Source organism: Accipiter gentilis, chromosome 19 (assembly GCF_929443795.1).
Source record: "Accipiter gentilis chromosome 19, bAccGen1.1, whole genome shotgun sequence".
NCBI lineage: Eukaryota > Metazoa > Chordata > Aves > Accipitriformes > Accipitridae > Astur > Astur gentilis.
The window spans coordinates 11,493,243-11,515,276 of record NC_064898.1 but is presented as its reverse complement, the minus strand read 5'-3'; the positions used below and the strand labels follow the sequence as shown (position 1 = coordinate 11,515,276).

At 38.1% G+C, this 22,034-nt stretch overlaps 1 protein-coding gene across 3 annotated transcripts in view; it reads left to right on the top strand.

The window, feature by feature from the left end:
* Window positions 1–20,689, top strand: part of AASDHPPT (aminoadipate-semialdehyde dehydrogenase-phosphopantetheinyl transferase) — a 40,655-nt gene extending 19,966 nt beyond the window's left edge. For 2 of the 3 annotated variants that reach the window (XM_049823401.1, XM_049823400.1), the window contains exons 3-6: window positions 1,114–1,235; window positions 1,718–1,879; window positions 8,575–8,652; window positions 16,254–20,689. In XM_049823401.1, the coding sequence (XP_049679358.1) occupies window positions 1,114–1,235; window positions 1,718–1,879; window positions 8,575–8,652; window positions 16,254–16,424 (533 nt within the window). In that variant the 3' untranslated portion in view covers window positions 16,425–20,689. Of the gene's footprint in view, window positions 1–1,113; window positions 1,236–1,717; window positions 1,880–8,574; window positions 8,653–10,678; window positions 10,778–16,253 lie in introns of all 3 variants that reach the window. The other variant, XR_007508858.1, reaches the window with a different exon arrangement.
* The last annotated feature ends 1,345 nt before the right edge of the window (window positions 20,690–22,034 follow it).

Below are 22,034 nucleotides of genomic sequence, written 5' to 3'. Positions count from 1 at the left end.
AGAATCTGTATCTTCTTTAAGCAATTATTTAGTGATAGGTTCTTAAAAGTAGTGTGATATTAGGAGGGGAGACTATGTTTTGGATTAAATAAGACTAGTATTTTCTTTCTGATAAGAACATTGCATAACCTATGAAAAATTTTGTCCCGATATGTGGAATTGTCTCTATCCAGATTTTTGTTATCCCTACTGAAGAAAATAGATTGTTTTCTGCCATTGTCTGTTTAGCCAGCTGTAAGCCCTATTGGACAGATTGCACGGTATGCTGATTAATGATATAGGCTGTGGGTGATTAGCCAACTGTGTAATGAGGTCCATAGCTTCCAGTGTATTACAGAAATGCCATTGATCAATATAACCACATAGTCTGTAGTATCTTCTGCAAAGTGAATTTAGACTAGTGGGGAAAAGTGGTATAGCCCCTGAATAGTTGCTGCAGAGCTACACAGCTGTGCTTGTTTTTAGAGGAGGATTAAATTTAATCTAAGCATTTGAAGGTTTGGTGGTTTGGGGTTTTTTTACCTTTGTATATTTCTTACTGTGATTATGGGCATCTCCCTACCCCCATTTTTCTTGCAGAATAAATCCAAAAGACTTAATGTGCATGTGATAAATTTGGGAGATTGTATTTCTACATGTGCTTAAAAAAGTGTTTCTTTTATATCCCAGCATCCAAGGGCAGGAGGCAGAAAAGCTTGATGAATTCTGACAAACAGCATGCTGTTTTATAAAATGTTACTAGATCAAGCTGTCAGATGTCAGAGACTGTATATGCTACTTTTGTAGCTGAATATACATTTTATTTATATAGAAACAGCACTGGTTAAATAATTTCCCTTTTTAGAGAATGCTGAAAATACATAATATGTTTATGACTTTAATTTCACATTTTTAATGCAGTAATTCTGCTATAGGAATGGGTTTTTTTCATACTGTGTCCTGAACAATCACCAGCATTGCTGCTTCAAGGCTATGTAAATTCAGATTGTAGAGCAGAGTTGGTTCCTAATTTTTTTTTCTTATGAGTTTTTTTCTACAGCAATGACATGAGGTAAGTAATTTACTATTACTATTCTATTAAAATTTCTGTAAATATCTCTTTCTAATTTATAGGTAGTAGCTCAATTCCAAATTTCTTTCACATCATGAAGCGGCAGTTTACTGAAACAGAGTGGGATGTAATCAAGTCTATGAGTAATGAATGGATGCAGCTGGATATGTTTCATCGGCACTGGGTAGTACTTTTTTTCCTATTTAAAGACTGCAATGCTATAAACTGCACGTTCTCTTTTGATATATGTTGTTATTATTTTCATTATGGTAAAACTGTATACTTTTTATAGTTACATGTTCATGTGGAGATAATATTTTAATCGGTTTTATATTTTAGTGATTTTTTTTTAACATCAGAATAATTTTGAGAACCATAGTACAGCTCACATTTCTAGAAGGATTTATGACTAGTTTTAAACATATAACCCAAACAAGGTGCCACTTGGTAATTCCAGTTGCATGTTCATTATAATGCAGCAAGTTAGGCTAGGTATTTAACAATGCTGATAACTTTTTCTCTTGATAATTGCATCAGTCTACCCTCACATTTACAGTAGTACAAGTCTTAAATTTCTTTGGTCTACAGTGTCTGCTTAGAAGTAATGTTTATCAAACAGTTTGAAAACAGCCAGTATTAATAAAATGCATTTATTCTGTGTTTCAGGCATTAAAGGAAAGCTTCTTAAAGGCTATTGGAGTCGGAATTGGCTTTAACTTGCAAAGAATTGAATTTAATGTGTCCCCATTGCAACTGGAAATAGGGAAGGTGTATAAGGAGACAAAAATGCTTCTGGATGGAGATAAAGAAGAAGAGTGGACATTTGAGGTAAGAACTATTCAAATTCATTTTTTCAATAATAGTATATGGGTATACTACGGGATAAACAGTCTCAACACTATGGTTGCATTGCACATTTGATTTTTTTAATTGCAGCTTCACACCTTTATTCTGTATAACCATATTGAACATACATCAGTCAAAACTTAGGATATAAATCCACGGCATTTTAAAGTACTTTTGATGATTGCAAAAACACCCCATAGATTTATTCATTATAATGTTTTTTAATTTTTTCTGTTCCTAGGGTATATTTCTTGCACTCTGACATTCATCCTAGGGTGTGCAGGAAGTTCACCTGAAGCATATTCACACCTGACTTCTGAACAGTGTCTAAGATTTTAATGTTCTTCATTAGTTGGTCTAGCATGGGACTAGCAATTAACTAACCCCATTAGTTAGTGTTTATGTTAAATATTTGAAATGGAGGAGGTGTCTTCAGCTCCTTTGGGTTTCTTACTTCTTGTCCATAAAAGCTGTTAGAAGCGTGCTTTTGTGGGTTTGAAGTTACAGTGTGCTAATTGGCTGCTGTCTGTGGGAATGGAGAGATGCAAAAAACTTGCCTTTGCTTGACTGGAACATTAGTTTGGGTTTAATCTTCTGGGTGTTGAGTTTGGGGGTTTTGTTTGGTTTTCCTTCTTGAAAGTTATTGAGACTTATCACTAACATATCCATCTTGTTAGATTTGGTAGGAAATGATCAAAAGCATCTAATGGAGTTTAAAGGTTGTATAGAGAAAGAACTGATGAGGACATGGTTTAGTGGTGGACTTGGTTAGGTTAATGATTGGACTTTGTGATCTGAAGACTCTTTTCCAACCTAAATGATTCTATGATTCTATGCAATGATCTCAAATTATTTAATTACCCAAAGAAAACCAAGCTTTAAAAAAAAAAAAATAAAAAAAAAATCACAATACCATTTCTCTACACCCCAGAGGCACTTTCATTCAACCACTTAAAACAAAGGAGAAATGCAAAGACATTGACTTTAAAATTGTCTGTAAAGGACACCTTGTTCCAGTCTGCCGCAAATTTGTGCAGCTGGTGTATAGCTGACTACCAATTCACAGAATACATACTTTGCAATTTCACAAAACAGTCAACCGCACTTTTCAGTAAGAGCATTCAGTTTCCAATATGCATTTACGTTTTGAAAATATGTACATTGCTGGAGACAACTGTTCGGTAGATCTTCTCTAAATGACAAACTTCTGCTGTATGCTCATTTTGTGTAGTATACAAACTACATGTATGGTACACACGTAGTAAAAAAGAATTAATGGACTAGGAACATTTAACTTGTAGCATAAGTTGACCTCTTCACAGTTTATTCCTATCAGCATTTCTAGCCACACTTGGTTTTAGTGTTATTTTAAAAGTCTACCCATACTAAATCAGCCCTCTTACTGATATTGCCATACTCTCTAGGGATTGAGTATGTAATGAAATTCACTAGCTGGAGTTATAGACTGGCAAAAGAAAGTCTTAGGAAAGACTATGACGCATCTGGTAATAGAATGCTTTCTGTATTAATGCTAACAGTGTACCACTGTCAAGGAAGCATCTACCTCTTCCAATTGACTTCTGGAACTCCTATTTTTGGTATTTGATATGCCTGTGATTGGTTGAATAAAACAGCCTGAAGATGATGATGTAGACAGCTCCCTGTATTACTTAAATGCTTTATAATTATTTGATTTTTTCCTTATTACTTAGTAATTACTGCTAGAAGTTCAATTTAATTTTTGTCAGAGGAACGTCTCCCCTTCCATGCTTGCCCTCCTGCTTCCCAAGAGCACAGCCTTATAACAAGGCAGACTGTAGTACTTTAAAGAAAGGATTTATTATCAAGTTTCATTTAAATACAAGCTCAACTGGGATATATTTTCATTTAAATATCAACATTTGTCAAAATGAAATTGGAAAAAACCAACTAGTTTTTCATTTACCAATCCCCAGCGTAAAATTAAGCATCTCTTTCTGTTTTTGTCTTCTCCCAAGGTTCTTTTAATTTTGTGCCCATTTTCTTACTTACAAAAGTCTTTTTTTCCTTTCCTTATTTGCCCTTGAGCCAAACTCTTGAAACAACCTGTTAACTGAAAACACTAATTTTGAGAAATCTGGAAGAGTCACCCCAGAGGTCATTAAGAATCAACTGTAAGACTGCATATTACTGGTATAGTATTTTCCTAGTGTTTCCTGTTGTGCTGAGTTTGCTTGAGTGAACATTTTCTATCAAATAAAAAAAATACAATGACCTCACTTCTATTTTTCAGATCTGCCTATATCTTTGTGATAGGAGATGATCAAAGAGAACAAGGCTGTTTAAAACCCAATTTTCACATATTTTGGATTGTCTTGTTTTAAAGAGAATCTAACTTACCAAAAACAGAAAAAAGAAATAAAGGGGATTTTACCCATCTAAAATATTCTGAAATGTCCTTCAGAAAGTACCGTGTAATGTGAAAAAAGCAACTTAAAAGCACAAAGACTAGAAAAAGATCTACCGTCTTATTACACTTGTCATGACAAAAAGGTCAAGTGAAGTACTAGTGAATCAGAGCAACTCAAAGCTGACACTGTTCAGATACCCTGTAACTGTTCACAAGTGCAAAGTCCATTCATATTGGAGATAGTATTTTCTGTGAACATTAAAAAAAATAACTTTCTGTTATTTTGTTGTAAATACCAAATGAACTACCTTGTTGTGTAGTTGACTGTTTGCTGTCCCTTTACCAAGGGTTTAGTTGGGGAGGGGGGGGCTTGTTTGTTTTTTTTTTCCTCAAAGTGTCTTTCCCCTCCTCTGCTCCTCCGACATTTTTGAGGTTAGACAGAAAGCAGTAGCTCAGAAACAGCCTGTTTGATTTTGATGGAACAGTTTAGCTTTAGGCACTTGTTTTCATGCAGTACTCTAGAGGTTGCTACTCAGATTCCCTCCAACTATTTTGGAAGGAGTAGGAGAAAAAATACAGTAAAACTTCATTTAAAACCATAATTTTAATTTTAAGATATGTCTGCTGTTTGTATTAAGTATGCTTTATTCACATAGGCAGTGCACACTTCACTCATGTTAAAAAGGTGAATTTGTTTAGTAATAATTAAAAGTTTACTAGCCCAGTGAAAAGTGATACAGTATTTGTGTCAGGGTGTTAATTTAGGATGGAGTCATTATTCTGATGATTATTATGAGTAATTCTATATGCTCCATTTATTTCCTTTGAGAAAATAAACTTACAGAATGAAGTACTAATTAATTTTCATAAAAGTGAAAGAAGTTGGTTGATAACAATTATGGCAAGTTTTATAATTTAAAGAGGTAAGCATAAGTTTATAATATATATATCTCTGTAGCAGATCTGATATTTGGGAAAAAAAATCCTAATTACTGGTTTGCAAAACGGGAAGCGTATTCGTGATTCTTTCCTTATTGGTCCCAGTTTTGTACAGTTAATCAGGAGGAATGACTAGATAGCACTTATTGGCATCTATATTGAAGAAGAATCTTACATGAGACATAAGACACTTCTGTTTTGGTCCCTACCTCAATTTTGGATACAACCAGTTTATAAAGGAAGCACCCAGTTTATCCTAAACCTTATTCAGCGATTAAGAATCGCCTGGCATCACTGCTGCTACACAAATAATTGTTTGCCTTTTTTCACGACAAATATTTGCTTGTTTTCTCTATAAGCAAGCACATTACTTCCAGAATATGAATTTCAAACTGAGATTACCTGAGTCAATTTGCAATACATTTAGTAATTGGTGTTGATGTGCAACTGTAATGGAGTCTTTCACCCTCAGTAAAAGAAGTTAATCCTTGTGTATTGTCAGGAAAAAATAGGAATGAAAACTTCTAAGACTAGCTAATCCAACTGGATTCACACAGGAATCAGTTCTGCTGGCTGGGAAGGTACAGTTTCCTCATAACCTGTCTGTTGTTGAGGGAATCCAGAATGATTTGAATCCCAAACACATCATTTTGCTGAGACTTTAAAATGAGTTCATTGTAAGTTTCAGTGTGCCTGTAGCTTGAACAGCTCTAGTAACACTTTTGTTTTTCTCTGCACAGAACCAATTTTGATCTATTATATGTTTTCTGGTTTATAGAGAAGAATCTTAACAAAACAAAGGCAAAGGAATTCCTCCTTTACCTCAGAGGAAATCCTGTACAGTTGTCCTCTTTCTCTTTTTGTTTAATCATCTATTTAAACAGTTGGATTTATTTAATGAGCTGGTATAGCAGTATCTCCAGATGAATAGGGGAGCAAGCTGATTTGCTGTGTTTTATGGTTTCTGTATGTTTCATTAACTCCATACCTTGAAGTTTTTGCTGGCCACTAGTAGGATCTCCTTCCCTTCTGCATTTGTTTTGGATTTACATTTCTCTGAAGCAGCAAAGATAAGATGAAGGGCATAGTTTGTTATGTTTTATTGTAAGATGCTGAAACGTCTTTTGTGATCACAGAGGATACAGGAAGTAAATGAGTTGGAAACTTCTGAATTGGTTATCGATTGGGCAGGGTCCCTGGAGGGGAATGGTCCCTGTTATCTAAAGAGTCACTATTATCTAAAGAGTAAATGCAGCTTTGAGCTGACAAAAAATTATTTAATTAACAGTATGTAAAAGGTGTTATCTATAATATGTTTATGGTTGCACAAACAAGTAATGCATAAATTCACTTCACAAAAAAAAATTTCTATGCATTTAGCTTAAAACTGTAACACAGTTGTTGGCAGACTTCTGACTACAGATATAGGCCACTGCTGAATGGCCTGTGCTGTGTCCCCTGTTCTCATCAGTCTTTAACCTCTTGAATGTGCAAAGAATGAAGAAAAGGGGAAATGAAGTGATGAAAAACTGGATGTAATCATTTTTTCTCTCTAGACAAACACAAAACACTGCCACCCTAGAACTATATAAATTGTTTAGCAAGGCTTGATCAAACATCTAATTTTCATAGTCTTTTTTATTTTTGAGGAAGTTATAGAAATGTGTGTCATGTACAAATGGTACAATCAAACTTGAGGTAGCATTGTTTATGCTTGACTTATTTTCAATCTTGTACACTAGTAATGGAATGGAAAATCTAGTAAAATACTTTGTAGTACTTATACCTATAGCTCTTGCAGTCGTGGGAAATATGCCTTACACTGCAGATTTGTTAGTGCTTCTCAAGTGCATGAAATATTTCTCCTAATCTAGACAGAATTTAAATAGTCATTTCTTGCTGGTGCTTTGCAGAAAGGTAAAACAACAAGAGCTTGATGTTTTGTTTTTAAGTAGGTGAGAGTGACAAACTTCACTGCTGAACCTGTCAAATAGGGACAGTTTTGGTGCTGAAGAGATCAAAGTAAAAACAGTTCTACTCCCAGACCAGCACCTATCTGCCAAGACACCCGCATCTTTGCCAGTAGAGTCCCCCAGTCTTATAGCCAGCTGGCTAGAGCAGCTGCTGTCTTGTCTGAGCTGGTTTGAGTAGATCTGAGCTGAGCATCTTGGACTTTTTTTTTAATATACAAGGCTGTTTGGGAATCACAAAAATGGTATCCTTGCAACTGAAATCTTTGAAAATCCTATCTAGTAGATGAACTGTAGAGAAGCCTAATGCAGACTGACAACATTGTTTTAAAAGACATTATGCTTAGATTAAAAGGAAAAAAAAGCAACCAACAACCTGTCAGAGGAAATAGGACATCATGATGCTTTCTTTATACTATAATATAGTGCAGTTAGAGTATTTCCCAAGGAAGTGGAATTTGGAAGTTCAATCATACCTCCCAGGAGAATATCCAGACTACTAGGTGATTTTCAGATTAATGGTGATATGTAAATTGTTCATTTTTCTAGGTAAAATTCTTGTTATTCTTGATTTCCATTTCAGAAAGTTTGGGAAGTAATGTGAAAATTTGGGGGTAAAGAAACAAGGAAAACATTATTTCTCCCCCACCATATATATTTAAAAAAAAAAAAAAAGCCAACAGGATTATGATTTGACTACCAAATGAACTTTTTTCAGAAACAGTATATAAGGTGGTTTTTTCCAAAGTAAATTGTTTAGGATGAATTCTTAGTCTTTCTAGGGGAAAACAGTTTTAAACAAAACTATTAAGTAGATAAACAATATTACTAAATATATATTTATATATCTAAAAATGTTTTTTGAGGAAAATTGGTTCATATTTACACAAAGCAGTGCTCAGACTGCTACGTCAGAAATTTTAAGTTGTGATCTTACATGCTGTCTGAAGCCAAGAGTGAGAGATTCACTGGTTTAAGTTTACACTTACATCATTGTTTTTCAGAATACCTCCCAGAAGTTCACAGTTGATCTCATTGGAAAACAGATAGCTAAGATCGGTTACATGGCTTATGACTTAGAAGGGACTGGTAAAGGAATGCTAAGGTCACAAACTTGAATATAAATATCTAGAAATGGATGAGATGATGGTGACCTATAGTAACCAGTTCAGCCCTGCTAACTCTTTAATGTATCTGCATCCTTGAGCTCTTCAACAAAACCGCTAAAAAGGACTGTTGCTTTTTGAATGTCATTGTTTTAAAGTATTTTAAATGACGTTCTGCTATTGTTCTGAACCATGTTCTAAGCATTTTTATAGTCTTTGCTGGAAACAGAGTAAAGAAAATGCATTTACATTGCCATTTTTTATCTTTACTAGGAAACTCGGTTAGATGACCATCATCATGTTGCAGTGGCTCTCGGCAAACAGGAGGGATTGGGACAGAAGCATTCTGATGTAAGAAATTATGAAACGTTTTCAGGTCTTTAAAATCACTTGAACATAAACTTAGTCTGATGCTGTAGCTAAAAGTGTGTTATCTCAGATGTAGGGCCAAGAAGAAAGATTATCTTAACCACAGTATTAACCAGATTGTTACTGAACTGTTACCTCTAGTTCTGTTGTGACTATTTCAGGAAAGGTCTGGGAAGGAAAAATGGTTTTAGAGGACAGCAACAGATAATGTCAAATCTGGAGTGTATGTGTTACAGTGTTCAGTGGGTTCATTCAAGAGGAGATTAAGTGATTTTTGTCACAGCCTGCTAGTACTCATGGGAAAGATGGTTTTCACAGAGGGAAATGGAGACAGTTGAACCAATCTGGACTGCTAAACTAGTATGGCAGTATGGCATCTCACCAAGTGATTTTAATCAGGGACTGTCAGTGCATGTATCCCAGGGCAGATCCATCTCTCAAACACCATTATGACAAGATAACCCTTGAGACACAAGCAACAGCAACCAACAGATGGGAAGAACAGCACTGTTAGTCTTCATTCCATGTGGTCTCTATATTGAGAGAAGCAACAAAGCTACTTAAAAGCTTTTCACGTTTTTCTGTGTAATTTAACAAAGACTTGGGTCATGCAAATAGCAATAAAAGTCAAATTTGAGGCAGACTGGCAAGTTGTAGCTGAAATAGCCAGACAGTCAGCAAAGGAAAGTGTGACAAATTGCCAGGTTTGTCTGTGGTGGTGTAGTTGCTCACAAGAAAATGGGTTAGTTGTTTTCTGTTATTTAGATACAAAACTTCTGCCAGGAACTGGAAAAAAAAAAAAATTAGTATATGAATGGATAAAAGGATGAAAGTGGTCGTGCACACATCTATCATGGTCATAAAGTCTGAGTCTGTGTTCATGGATAATGCAGAGAGGCAGACCTTTTGACTAGTATTGGTTAAATTAAAGATGTTTAAACTACCTTTGAGGATTTACTGTGTTAAATCAGTGCTCAAATACTCTTTAAGAAAATATGTGCATTCTGTTTGATAGGATGTACTTAAGTTCCCAGTGGGGCTGCATATATATCATCCTTCCTACAAGAGTACTGATAAATGTCAGTCTGAGTTGAAAAGAAGGTTGATATTATTTCTAAAGACAATTACCTAAGTATTCTACAAAAGTCCAGGATTTTTAAGTATTGACCTTCACCATCACTGTCACACACCTTAAAATTATCATAGAAAGAATAGGCATGGTATCAAGAGTTACAATGAAAAGTCTTTGAATCAAGAGAAGTCTCAAAGGCATACTTGTCCACTGATTAAATTTGTGATGACCTAAATTTCATTAGCTCAATTCACTGAAAAAAGGTCATTTTAAATAGGACAAGTGAGCATTCTGTGACTCTCTGTCCTGGTTTCAGCTGGGATAGAGTTAATTGTCTTCCTAGTAGTTGGTATGGTGCTATGTTTTGAGTTCAGTATGCAAAGAATGTTGATAACACTGATGTTTTCAGTTGTTGCTAATTAGTGTTTAGTCTAAAGTCAAGGATTTTTCAGCTTCTCATGCCCAGCCAGCAAGAAAGCTGGAGGGGCACAAGAAGTTGGCACAGGACACAGCCAGGGCACCTGACCCAAGCTGGCCAACGGGGTATTCCATACCATGGGACATCACATCTAGTGTACAAACTGGGGGGACTGGGGGTGGAGGGATCGCCGCTCGGGGACTAACTGAGTGTCGATCGGCAGGTGGTGAGCAATTGCACTGCGCATCACTTGTACATTCCAATCCTCTTATTATTGCCGTTGTCATTGTATTAGTGTTATCATTATTAGTTTCTTCTTTTCTGTTCTATTAAACTGTTCTTATCTCAACCTATGAGTTTTACTTCTTTTCCCGATTTTCTCCCCTGTTCCACTGGGTGGAGGGGGCAGTGAGTGAGCAGCTCCTTGGTGCTTAGTTGCTGGCTGGGGTTAAACCACGACACTCCCCAGTATGGAAATGAAGTGCAAATTTCTGTACTATTGCGTTGTGCCTTTTCAGGACTCCTAACAGGAATGTGGAGGAAATGAAAGTGGCCTTCTCTCTAACAGAACTGTAAAAAAGGATTCTATGTATTGCTAGATGCATTGAGAGGAAAAGGTGTTCTTCATCTTAATTTAAGAAAATGAAGTGTGTGACATTATGCAGTTTCTTCAGGATGTCAGTGCTTGTTTCTGTTCCCTCTCTGCTATCACAGGAGTAATTCATTATGTCCTGTTTGCAGAACATGTACTTTCAGTGAGCTTTCTTCCCAACCTGATAGCAAGTACCTACAAGTCACAGGAAAGACCAATTGTTACTTTGAAGTACTGTAATTTAAATTTTCTAGTGTCAAGACTTAGCAATCACTAGCAGACGTTTTGTTATATGCTTGAAGAGACAGAACATTTATCTGCACCGTTACCTAGATCTAGACAGTTATCTGAGGCAGATTTCAACGAAAGATGGCTGAGTTTATAATTCTTTATAATTCCTATGTGGGCTATAAAATATCTTTCATCTATCACTTGCTAAATTTCACAGGACTTGTGATGAATTCAGTCAGAGCACACCTGTCTTCAGACAAGCATGTGCTGAAGTTCAAACGAGATCTGTTAACAGTCTTCTTAGCTCTGAGGCTTAGTTCATATTTGGTATGCATCTGTGATGTCACTTGCATGGCTCTAGGCACAGTTCCTGCAGCTTTACCTCATCTCCAAAATGCCAGATGAACAGGAATGTCTCAATACCATGTCCCTTGTGCAAGGATATAAAGTGACAGGCAGCTTAATTAACTTTTACTTCAGTCTGCATTGGGCAACTTTGAGTTTTGCTGTGCTGTTACAACAAACACGAACCATTTTGTGGTCTCTCCATTTATTCCTAACAGTAGCTTACTGCTCAAATGCTGAAGCAGAGAATAGATATTTTTTCTCTTTTACCTATTTACTAACCTACCTTCATTGATGTGACAGGAAGGGATAACAATCTACAAAAAGGGCCTCAGATGGGGCCACCTCCAGCGCTTGCATGTAAGCAAGCAAGTACCTACAAGGCACCATTATGGACAAATACCCCAAACCTTCTCCAGGAACTCAGCGTACTGAGGTGCCTCTCTAAAGTGCCTATACACTGGTGCACACAGTATGGGGAATAAACATGATGAGTTAAGAGATGTGTGCAGTTGCAGGGCTACAGTCTTGTTGGCATCATGTTGGGATGGCTCCCATGGCTGGAGTGTTGTGATTAAGGGGTACAGGCTCTTCAGAAAAGATAGGCAGGGAAGATGCAGAGGGTGAGTTGCCACTTATGTGAGAAAGCAGCTCGAGTGCAGGGAGCTCTTCCTGGGGATGGATGAGGAGCCAGCTAAGAGTTTATGGGTTAGGTTTAAAGAGAGGACAGGTCAAGGTGACTTTATAGTGAATGTCTGCTATGTGCCACCTGACCAGAAAGAACAAGTGGATAAGGTCTTCTACAGACAGATGGGAGCAGCCTCATGTTCACAGGCCCTGGTCATCATGGGGTGTTGAGGATTTCTTGGCTGAGCGAGGACATGTGAGCAATCCAGCCTTTAGCTGGAACGAAGCATACAAAGTGCTGAAGCGGACAAGGATGCTGTGTCCTTGTATGCTGGGAAAAGGAAGATAAGAGCCTGACAAACAACTCCTGGATGCCGAAGAACGAGATAAGCAACCACAAGACGCCTCGTGAAGAAGCTTGAGCAGCCAATAAAAGGATAAGATAGCGCCGCATGAAACGAGATATTGTACCAATCAGAGCATTGTATAAGGTGCGTGCATAAGCGCATAGGGTATATAACTGTGCTGAAAGTTGTAGTAAATGGGCTTCACTTGATCACATTGGTCTGTGTGTGATGTCCCCTGTGGATCCTCCACCACAGTGGGGGACTTCAAGCACCCCAGTATCTGCTGGTGCGACAACACAGCAGGACATAAGCAATCCAGAAAGTTCCTGGAGTCCATTGATGACAACTTCCTTCTCCAGATGATAGAGGAGCCAATGAGGAAAGGCATTGTGCTGGACCTCCTACTCACCAACAAGGAGGGGCTTTTTGGGGCTGTGAAGGTCAAAGGCAGCCTTGGCTGCAGTGAGCATGAGATTGTGGAGTTCAGGATCCTCAGGGCAGGGAGGAGAGCTCACAACCCTGGACTTGAGGAGACCAGACTTTGGCCTCCTGAAAGATTTTCTTGGAAGAGTCCTGTGGGATAAGGTGCTGGAGCATGTCCAAAGGTGAGCAAGAAAGCTACAGCACAAGTCTTATGAGGAGTGGCTGAAGGAACTGGGGTTGTTTACTCTGGAGAAAAGGAGGCTGAGAAGAGACCTTATTGCTCTCTACAACTGCCTGAAAGGAGGTTGTAGTGAGGTGGGGGGTCAGTCTCTTCTCCCAAGTAACAAGTGGTAAGATGAGAGGAAATGGCCTCAAGTTGTGCCAAGGAAGGTGTAGATTGAATATTAGGAAAAATTTCTTCACCGAAAGGGCTATCAAGCATTGGAACAGGCTGCCTAGAGAATTGGTGCAGTCACCATCCCTGGAGGTATTGAAAAGACCTGTAGATGTGGCACTTAGGGACATGGTTTAGTGGTGCACTTGGCAATTTTAGGTTAATGATTGGACTCAATGATCTTAAAGGTCCTTTCCAACCTAAATGATTCTATGGTAAGGCCTCAGAGGGAAGCAGGGCCCAAGAAAGCTGCTTAATATTCAAGAATCACCTCCTCCAAGCTCAAAAGAGTTCCATCCCAATGAATATGAAGTCGGGGAAAAAATGCCAAGAGGCCTGTGTGGATAGACAAAGAGCTTCTAGCCAAACTCAAATACAAAAAGGCAGCATACAGAGGATGGGTAACCTGTGTGGAATACAGAAACATTGTCTGAGCATCCAGGGACAAAGTTAGGAAAGCTAAAGCCCAGATGGAATTGAATCTGACCAGGGATGTCCAAGGCAACAAGAAGAGCATCTATAAGTGCGTAGGAAACAAAGGGAAAATGTGAGCCCTTTGCTCGATGAGACAGAGGCCCCGAGTATCAGGACATGGAAAAGGCTGAGGTACTGAATGCTACCTTTGCTTCAATCTTTATTAGCAGGACTGGCCTTCAGGAATCCCAGGTCCGAGAGACCAGAGGGGAAGGAGCAAGGAAGTTGTATGTACCCCTGGTGGAAGAGGAACAGGTCAGGGAATACTTAAGTAAACTGGATGTACATAAGTCCTTGAGCCCTTAAGGGATGCAGCCACAGTGCTGAGGGAGCTGGCAGATGCCATTGCGAGGCCACTCTCAGTAATCTTTGGTTGATCATGGTGACTGGGAGAAGTGCCTGGAGACTGGAGGAAAGCAAATGTCACTATGTTCAAGGAAGATCCAAGGAATTACAGGCCTGTCATCTTAATGTCTGGAAAGGTGGCAGAGCAGCTAATTCTGGAAACCATTTCCAGGCACATCAAGGACAAAGGAAATCATCAGGACTAGTCAGCATAGCTTCACCAAGAACAAGTCATGCTTGACCAGCTTGGTAAATTTCTAGAATGAAATGACTGGCCTGCTAGAGGAGGGGAGAGCAGTGGATATTGTCTACCTGGACTTCAGTACCTTCTACCTCTGACGCTGTCTCTCATAAGATCCTCCTAGAGAAACTGTTGATGCATGTACTGGATAAGCAGGCAGTGAGGTGCACTGAAAACTGGCTGAATGGTTGGGCCCAGAGTGTGGTGATCAGTGTCACGAAGTCTGGTTGGAGGCCAGTAACTAGCGGTGTTCCCCAGGGGTCAAAACTAGGTCCAGTCCCATTTAATGTCTTCATTAATGATCTGTATGATGGGGCAGTGTACCCTCAGTAAGTCTGCTGGTGATGCAAACCTGGGAGGAGTGGCTGATATGCCAGGGGGTCACGCTGCCATCCAGAGAGACCTTGACAGGCCGGAGAAGTGGGCCAACAGGAACCTCATGAAGTTTAACAAAGAGAAGTGCAAAGTCCTGAACCTGCTGAGAAACAACCCAGGCACCAGTATATGCAGATGGCCACCCACCTGGAAAGCAGCTTTGCAGAAAAGGCACAGGGGGGCCTGGTGGACACCAGGTTGAACATGAACCAGCAATGACCCTTTGCAGCAAAGAAGTCTAATGGTATCCTGGGCTGCATTAAGGTATTAGCAGCAGGTCACGAAAGGTGATCCTTCCCCTTTACTCAGTACTGGTGAGGCCGCATCTGGAGAACCGTGTCCAGTTCTGGGCTCCTCCGTACAAGACACATGGACATACTGGAGAGAGTCTAGCGAAGGGCCACAAATATGATGAAGGGACTGGAACACCTCTCCTGTGAGGAAGGGTTGAGAGAGCTGGGACTGTTCAGCCTGGAGAAGAGAAAGCTCAGTGGGATCTTAGTAATGTATCTAAATACCTGAAGGGAGGGTGCAAATTGGACAGACAGGCTCTTTTCATTGGTGCCTGGTTACAGGACCAGAGGCAGTGGACACAAGCTGAAACTCAGGAGGGTCCCTCTGGACATTAGGAAACACTTCTTTTTTTTCCTACTGTGAGGGTGACCAAGATTGCCCAGGGAGGTTGTAGAGTCTCTGTCCTTGGCGATACTCAAAAGATATTTGGATGTGGCTGTGCTTGAGCAGGGGGTTTGGGCAAGAGGACCTCCAGACGTCCCTTCCAGTCTCAGCCTTTCTGTGATTACCAGACATCAGTATTCACTCCCCAGGCAGTTAACAGTACCTTAGCTAACATCAAAAGCGTGTCAATTGGTGTGATGTATAGAATAACCGCACTGCAGAGTAAGCCTGCTGAATTCTGTCAAATATTAAATATTAAGAATATGTTGCTTGAGCAAATGCCGAACTTAGATCAGCTATATTCATGTTCGATTCATACAGCTGTACTATTTGTCCTGCTGTTTGGAAAGAGTTATACTTACAGATAGCATACAGCAGGCTGCACAGTAACATGTGCTCAATAAAACAAACCTTTTTTAATTTGAAATGTGATTTTTCTTGAAGTGATGGAACTAATGCAGAGACCATGACATGCTCACCTCCAGTATCTCAGTTTGCACTTAATCTGGATTTAACACTGGGAATAGTGGGTTGATTGTGACCACTTTTGCCCTTAAATAGCATGAGTTTGAGAGAAGCAAACACAACTCCAGTGATTGCTGGTATTGAAAAGTGTATGAATAGGCACACCTCTAGTGGAATAAATCCTCATGCTACCATCTCAAATAATCTTGTCTGCTGGAGAATGAAGTACAGTTTGTTCGTTGGTGGGGTTTTTTTTTTCTTCCTTCTTTTCTGGACTTAAACACTCATTATGTGGTATTTGCAGCATTCTCTATCCCTCATTCTTTCCTTTTTCTGAACTGAGTTTCAAAGCAAAAATTGCTTTTTCTGTGTGGTCTGTTACATGTTTCTGTTAGTTACTGTATAGCCTAAATTAGGAACAGTGACATTTGTCTCAACTGGAATATTTTCTTTCTGCTTCAGTGGGCAATGTGTAGTTTAAACTGGACAGGGAATACTGCAGGAAGAAAATGGAGATTTATTGATTCATGTAATACTAATACATATCTTTCCTTAGGTATGTTCCATGGAGCCTAACCAACCACAGTTTATAGTATTGACTTTTGAAGATTTAGTTGCATCTGGTATTCCAGTCACACCTGAGGATTCTGCATATTGGGATAATTTTTGTTCTAAGCAGGAGAGTCCAGTGAAACGGAATTCACATTCAAGATCAGAATGCTTATAAGAAAAAGAAAATTGTCGAAGTTTTTATGCTGGTACTCTATATAATTCAGCATGTGGGAATAAGTGCACATGTGTAAATAAAACATGCCTTTACTTATTTAAATTGACAGTATGATTTTCACCTTTTTAAAATTGACATTCTTTATCAATATCTTAGGGAAGATGTGTGTTTCCTCACTGAAGGAATTCTGTAAGCTGGCCACATGCTTTTTTGCTTTTCCATGCCTGTGGTTCTTACACTTCAGTAATGACCCATGCTAGGAAGAGGGAGCAGAGCTACAATAATGTTGTCGGTTAGTCAACAAGTGTTTAATATATAAAAATGTGTTTCAATACTTCATTTATGCTGAAGCTTAAATTATGATGCTGCCTTTTCTCTTACAAAAATAATAGGTTTACTCTCAGGTAGCTGAATAAAGCCAGAAGAATTGGTACAAATCTTTTTGCTGTCGCTGTATAGTGCAAGTGTTTGTACAGCACTTTCTGTAATAGCAGAATGAAGAAGTCTGAATCTTAGTATCCTTGAACTACATCTGCACAAAACTAGTTTGAGGCAGGGAATTATAAGTATTTCATATCCTTTTCACTTACAATCTTTGTTAATTAAAGCTTCCTGTATGTAACTTAGGAATTAATTTTTAACAGTTCTTTTTGTATTTTTTCCCTCAGCAACAGATATGAGCCAAACAGCAGTTCAGTTTTCCTAGACTTGCATTTACATCTGTACTCTCCTAGACACTAAGTCATGAGGAGTGGGGGGCGACAAACAAAAAACCCCCTATTTACATTTTTCCAGATAGGCTTGTAACATCTGAAGACAGAATATCTTATTGTCTTACAGTGAATTAAAATTTCTGGAGATCTGTAGATCTTGAGTGCACCTTTAGAGTATTTGTATTCTTTTTAAAAAAAAATCCTATTTTGTGCCATTACCTCTCACTTTTTCTGGAAGTCATAGATCTGTCATCATCTAAATGTAAGGACATGTACTGAACAGAATGAGTCATACTGAATGGAATGATTTTCACAACTGAAAAGAGTTTATTTCTGTCCTACAGTTAAACATAGATCTTCAGTGACTTCAGGTTTGCGTACAACTTGGCTGCACCCTGTATTCTGACTAAAGGAGAATCTACATGTAGTGTAACCATTGAAACCATGCCTTATTACAAAGATAAAAAAAAGGTTTAGAGAGAGAGAAGGGTATGAGTTCTACAATATCATACAAGCTTTTGGAATTTTGTTGCAGATAATTCTGAATTCAAATATGCTGTTAAACTCTCCTACTTCTACCAGTTCTGATTAATATTTTCATTTCCATTTCAATGACTCTCTCATCTTGCATGCTAATCATAGTTTTTGGTGTTTTGCTTTTTTCCTCCAAAACTGCAAATCAGTGAAGCAGCAACTCTTCTCTCCAGACTCCACAGGGGTTAAATTAGATATTCAGTAACTTCAAAGCTGAAGTTAACAGATATATGGAGTAATTTATATACAATTGTAAGTCAAGTATTCCAGACTGTTTTGTTTAAATGAAATGCAACTTGAGAGAAATAGTTGGCACTCCATTGAGGCCAGAAAAGGCTATTCAGTGGGTATGTAATGGTAACACTTACTGGTGTAGGATTTTTTTAACTGATTCAGTTGACTCTGTCTTGTTCTACCTGAAGTGTACTGTAATCCCAGATGGGCAAGCACATGAAGGTGCTTAAGAGCTGAGATAACTAGAAGCATTGCCAAGCTGAAAGAAAGGACTTGTTCTGCCACAGTTTTAGGAAGTCTGCTGAATAAGGAGGCCTGTTCAGAGTATGAGAGACTGGAGAGTACTGAGGTCCATGGCTGGCTGGCTGTTAACTGGTACAGTACATACCAATCCTCACCAGTCACTGAGGACCCCATCAATTGCAGCTGTACCAGCCAGTTAAAATTGCCAACTTTTTTGCTGGGACAATGAAATGAACTGCAAATATGGGGTGAGATGAATAGGAAATTTTCAGATCTGGGAATATTTCTGGGGATAAAGGAATTCATTTTATATTAGAGATTAGTTATTTTTGCCTAGTGACAGTGTCTCAAAACCGAATTTTTCTCTCATTGGAAAGAGTTTAAAAAGTTCTACTGAAATTATTTATAACATTGTTCTTGTGTATATGTAGAGGACAAACCAATTCTGTTAAATTAGAAAATTACACTTGATTTGCTTGCCAGGAATATGATAATTTTCAGGTCTATATCTAATTAGAAAGGTTAGAAAAACAAAGGAGTTTGTTCTGGTTAGCTTTCCATGAAACAAAAGCATAGTTTCTAACAGTCCAGACAGAATCATCTAGAAGGTTACAGTTCCTTATGTTATGATTTTTTCCATGTCTTTGATTTACACTGAGCTATTTGAAAAAAAAGGTTAATTTTATTTTTTTTTAACCTTAGGTAGCAGTAAGGTTAGGTGATGGTAGTGCCTTGCGAAGAGCTGCTTGAGTCAGGTGGTTTAGTGTCAGTGCAAACGGACAGAATTTTTATACTTGGTTTTACCACTGTGGAAAAAAGCAGCTGCATAGTTATAGCATTATCAGCCAAAAGCATGCTGCTAAAAAGCCAGCAAGACACTCTGACTCTTTATGAATGTGAATGATCCTTCTTAAAGTCATCACAATTTTTTTCTGGGCATCTGTGTACTGCAGACGCATGTATTGAAATAAGCATTGCCAGTGTGTACAGATGAGTTATGTAATCTCAGAGCTCTAAGATTTTTTTTATTATTTCACACACTTTTTAATTTATTATACTTTCCCTTATATGAAAAACTGAGCCCTGTATCCATGCATGGCCATAACACTGGCTTCCTTGCATTTCTTCAGAATACAGTCCTAATGTCCATAGTGTTGCTGCTGTTTTTAGAAATATTGGTCCAGCACAGCTCCAGCTTCCCTCACTAATTGATGTTGTTGGCCCATTCCAGTGCAGATGAGCTGATCTTTGCTGGTCTCCCATCACTCTTCTACCTGCAACAAATTTCCCAGTTATGTCTAGAAGCCCTCTGCCTTTCAGGTTCCTTCTCTAGAGCTCCATTCCTTTATCTGTTTTGTTTTCTATATACTGCCCTAGACATGACCGTACCACATGCCTAGATTCTAAAGAATAAGCTGCAGAAACACAAGCTCTGCTCTACATGAGCCTTTCCCAGCAGGGACTGTGACTAGGTAGTCTTTTTCCCTATGGATCAGGATTCACCAGCCTCCCTGTTACTGAAGTACAGATTCAGATCCTAGATCAGATCTGCTGCCCTAGACTGCGGATCAATGCAGTGTTTCTGAGGAGTAGCTATTCATAGTCTGACCTAAAAAATTTTTTAAAAGTTTTATAAAGTTCTGGTCTTCAGTGAACAGATTGTCAAAAGTGAATAAATGTGTCTTAGTTTGGATATATTGTCATGTTTAAACCTTTGTTTATCCTGCATAAAAATTCTTAGAGTGGTTAGGAGTTTCACAGGATAAAACTCTTCAAGACAATTTGCAGCTGTGTGACAAGAGACCGGTGCCATTTGATGTGAAAATCTGTAACTTTGGAAAGTGGATCATAGGAATTCACTCTTAGCCTTTCACAAAGTCTGTAAACCTATGCAAGATATATATTGTAACTATATTATGGGATCAAACGCACTGATGTTAATCAAATGTACTTATCTTAGACAAGAAATCATAGATGTAGCAGCAAAAGTAGTGTAAATATGGTTGTAATCTATATGTTCTTGTAAACATTCAGGCAGCAGCTGACTGCAATAAAGCCATGATCTACAAAGAAAATCCAGATAGGAAGTAAAAGATAGCTATTCAAGTGAGCATAGACTGTCTCTTTGTTGGAGCTTTACAAGATTATAGTGCTACATTTTACAAAGATGGTAAATGGTGCTTGGGCACAATTGATACAACCACGTCTAAAACAGTGATTTAGATTTTCCTCCTTAACTGCTGCCTAATTCTGCAGGTGGCTGGACATGCTAATTTGCGCTTCATGTTCCTCCAGAATATGGATATTTTGGATCACTCCACATTATGTAGAAAATGTAAGCATGAAAGTAAATTCTGACTTCTTCTCAAAAGAGCCAACATTTTAAAAGTTGGGGTTTTTCTTTCAAAAAGTCACTTCTTGTAAAATGTTATTTTCTTGTGCTGTATGTACAGTTTTTTGTGGCCAGATACTATGTATGACTTCTATTTCTGATAAGATTGAGTTTAATTTCTTTCTTGAAATAAAAAGTGGGTTATTTTATGTTTGTGCTCTGATTTTGTTGTCTGTTTATGGTTCTCACTTATTTTTTTTATCTCACTATTATTTAGATCCAGACATAGGTGGGATTACTGAAACAGTTGCCTAACACTCCTTTGTTATTTTTGAAACAATTTATGGGAACTCAGAGCTGTATACTCTTAGTGACATCCTTTAGATGAATCGTGAAACAAAGGTCTGGACCAGCTGTCCACTCCCTGGCATTTTTATAAGACTAGGTGTGTTCAGGTCTGTCTTCCGTGACAAAGACACTCCCTGGTTTCTTCCTGCAATTTTAATTTAACAATGTGCAACCTAGTTTCTTGACATAACTATGACACAATGTTTGTGTATTCTATGTTAGAGTGAGTGTCTCCTCATCTTGTCTAAATTGCAATAGTGTGAGGTTTAATGCTTGTAGGAAGATATGTATTTTCAAATGCAAGGCTACACTGTTGCATAGTGTTACTTACATAAGGAAATTTCTGAAGAATTTTTTTTGGAACTATGTTGTAGAACAGAAAGGTTCTTTATGTTGTAGTAGGAGCTTATTCACACAGAAAAAGCACTTTTGCTTGCACAAGGGTTTTCTTAAAAAGTTCTTTAAAATTGTTTTGGATTTATAAGGGATGTAAACAGTAAGAAAATAGGTTTTCGAGTTGAAATGCATCTTTGATCCTCCAACATCTAGAGGTACCTAGACACCTTTATTTCTACTTTACAGAGCAGTGAAGAAGCACTATCATACTTCAGAGTGTCAGAGAAGCTGCCCAGCATTCTGCCATATAAAGATATATTCTTCACAGCGCAAGTAGAAAAGTATCTGCAATAAATGTGTATAATCTGTTAGGAAATAGTTTGCATCACTACTAACAACTGAATAGTTGAATTTGAATACATTTTAAAGCTGCCTTTTTATGTTTTCAGTGGCTATCAGCCCAACAAGAGAAGGAATGGCTTGGGTTGGGGCATGGTGTCTAGATGTTGTCACATCCAACTTGCTCTATGTATAACTAATGAAGTCTAATTCTTCAAACTGAACTAGGTGGGAGCTTCTGATGATTAAAGGTTTTATCCAGTGGCTATTATAAAACATATGAGCAGCCATGGTAACAGGATACAAAACTCCAAACTTTTTATTCTCCTGCCAAAATCTTACTCAAGTGCTAATTTCAAACTTTCATTTCTTGTTTCTTGGTTGCTAGGAATTCTACTGAGTAGGAACCCTGCCTATAAGCCTATAACCTGCTGATCAAATTTGTTTCTGAAAGGGGATACATTTTTCTTATGCTGAGGAGGATTCTGAAGGAGTTTCTACCCTTTAATCAAAGTTTTAATCCTCTGAATA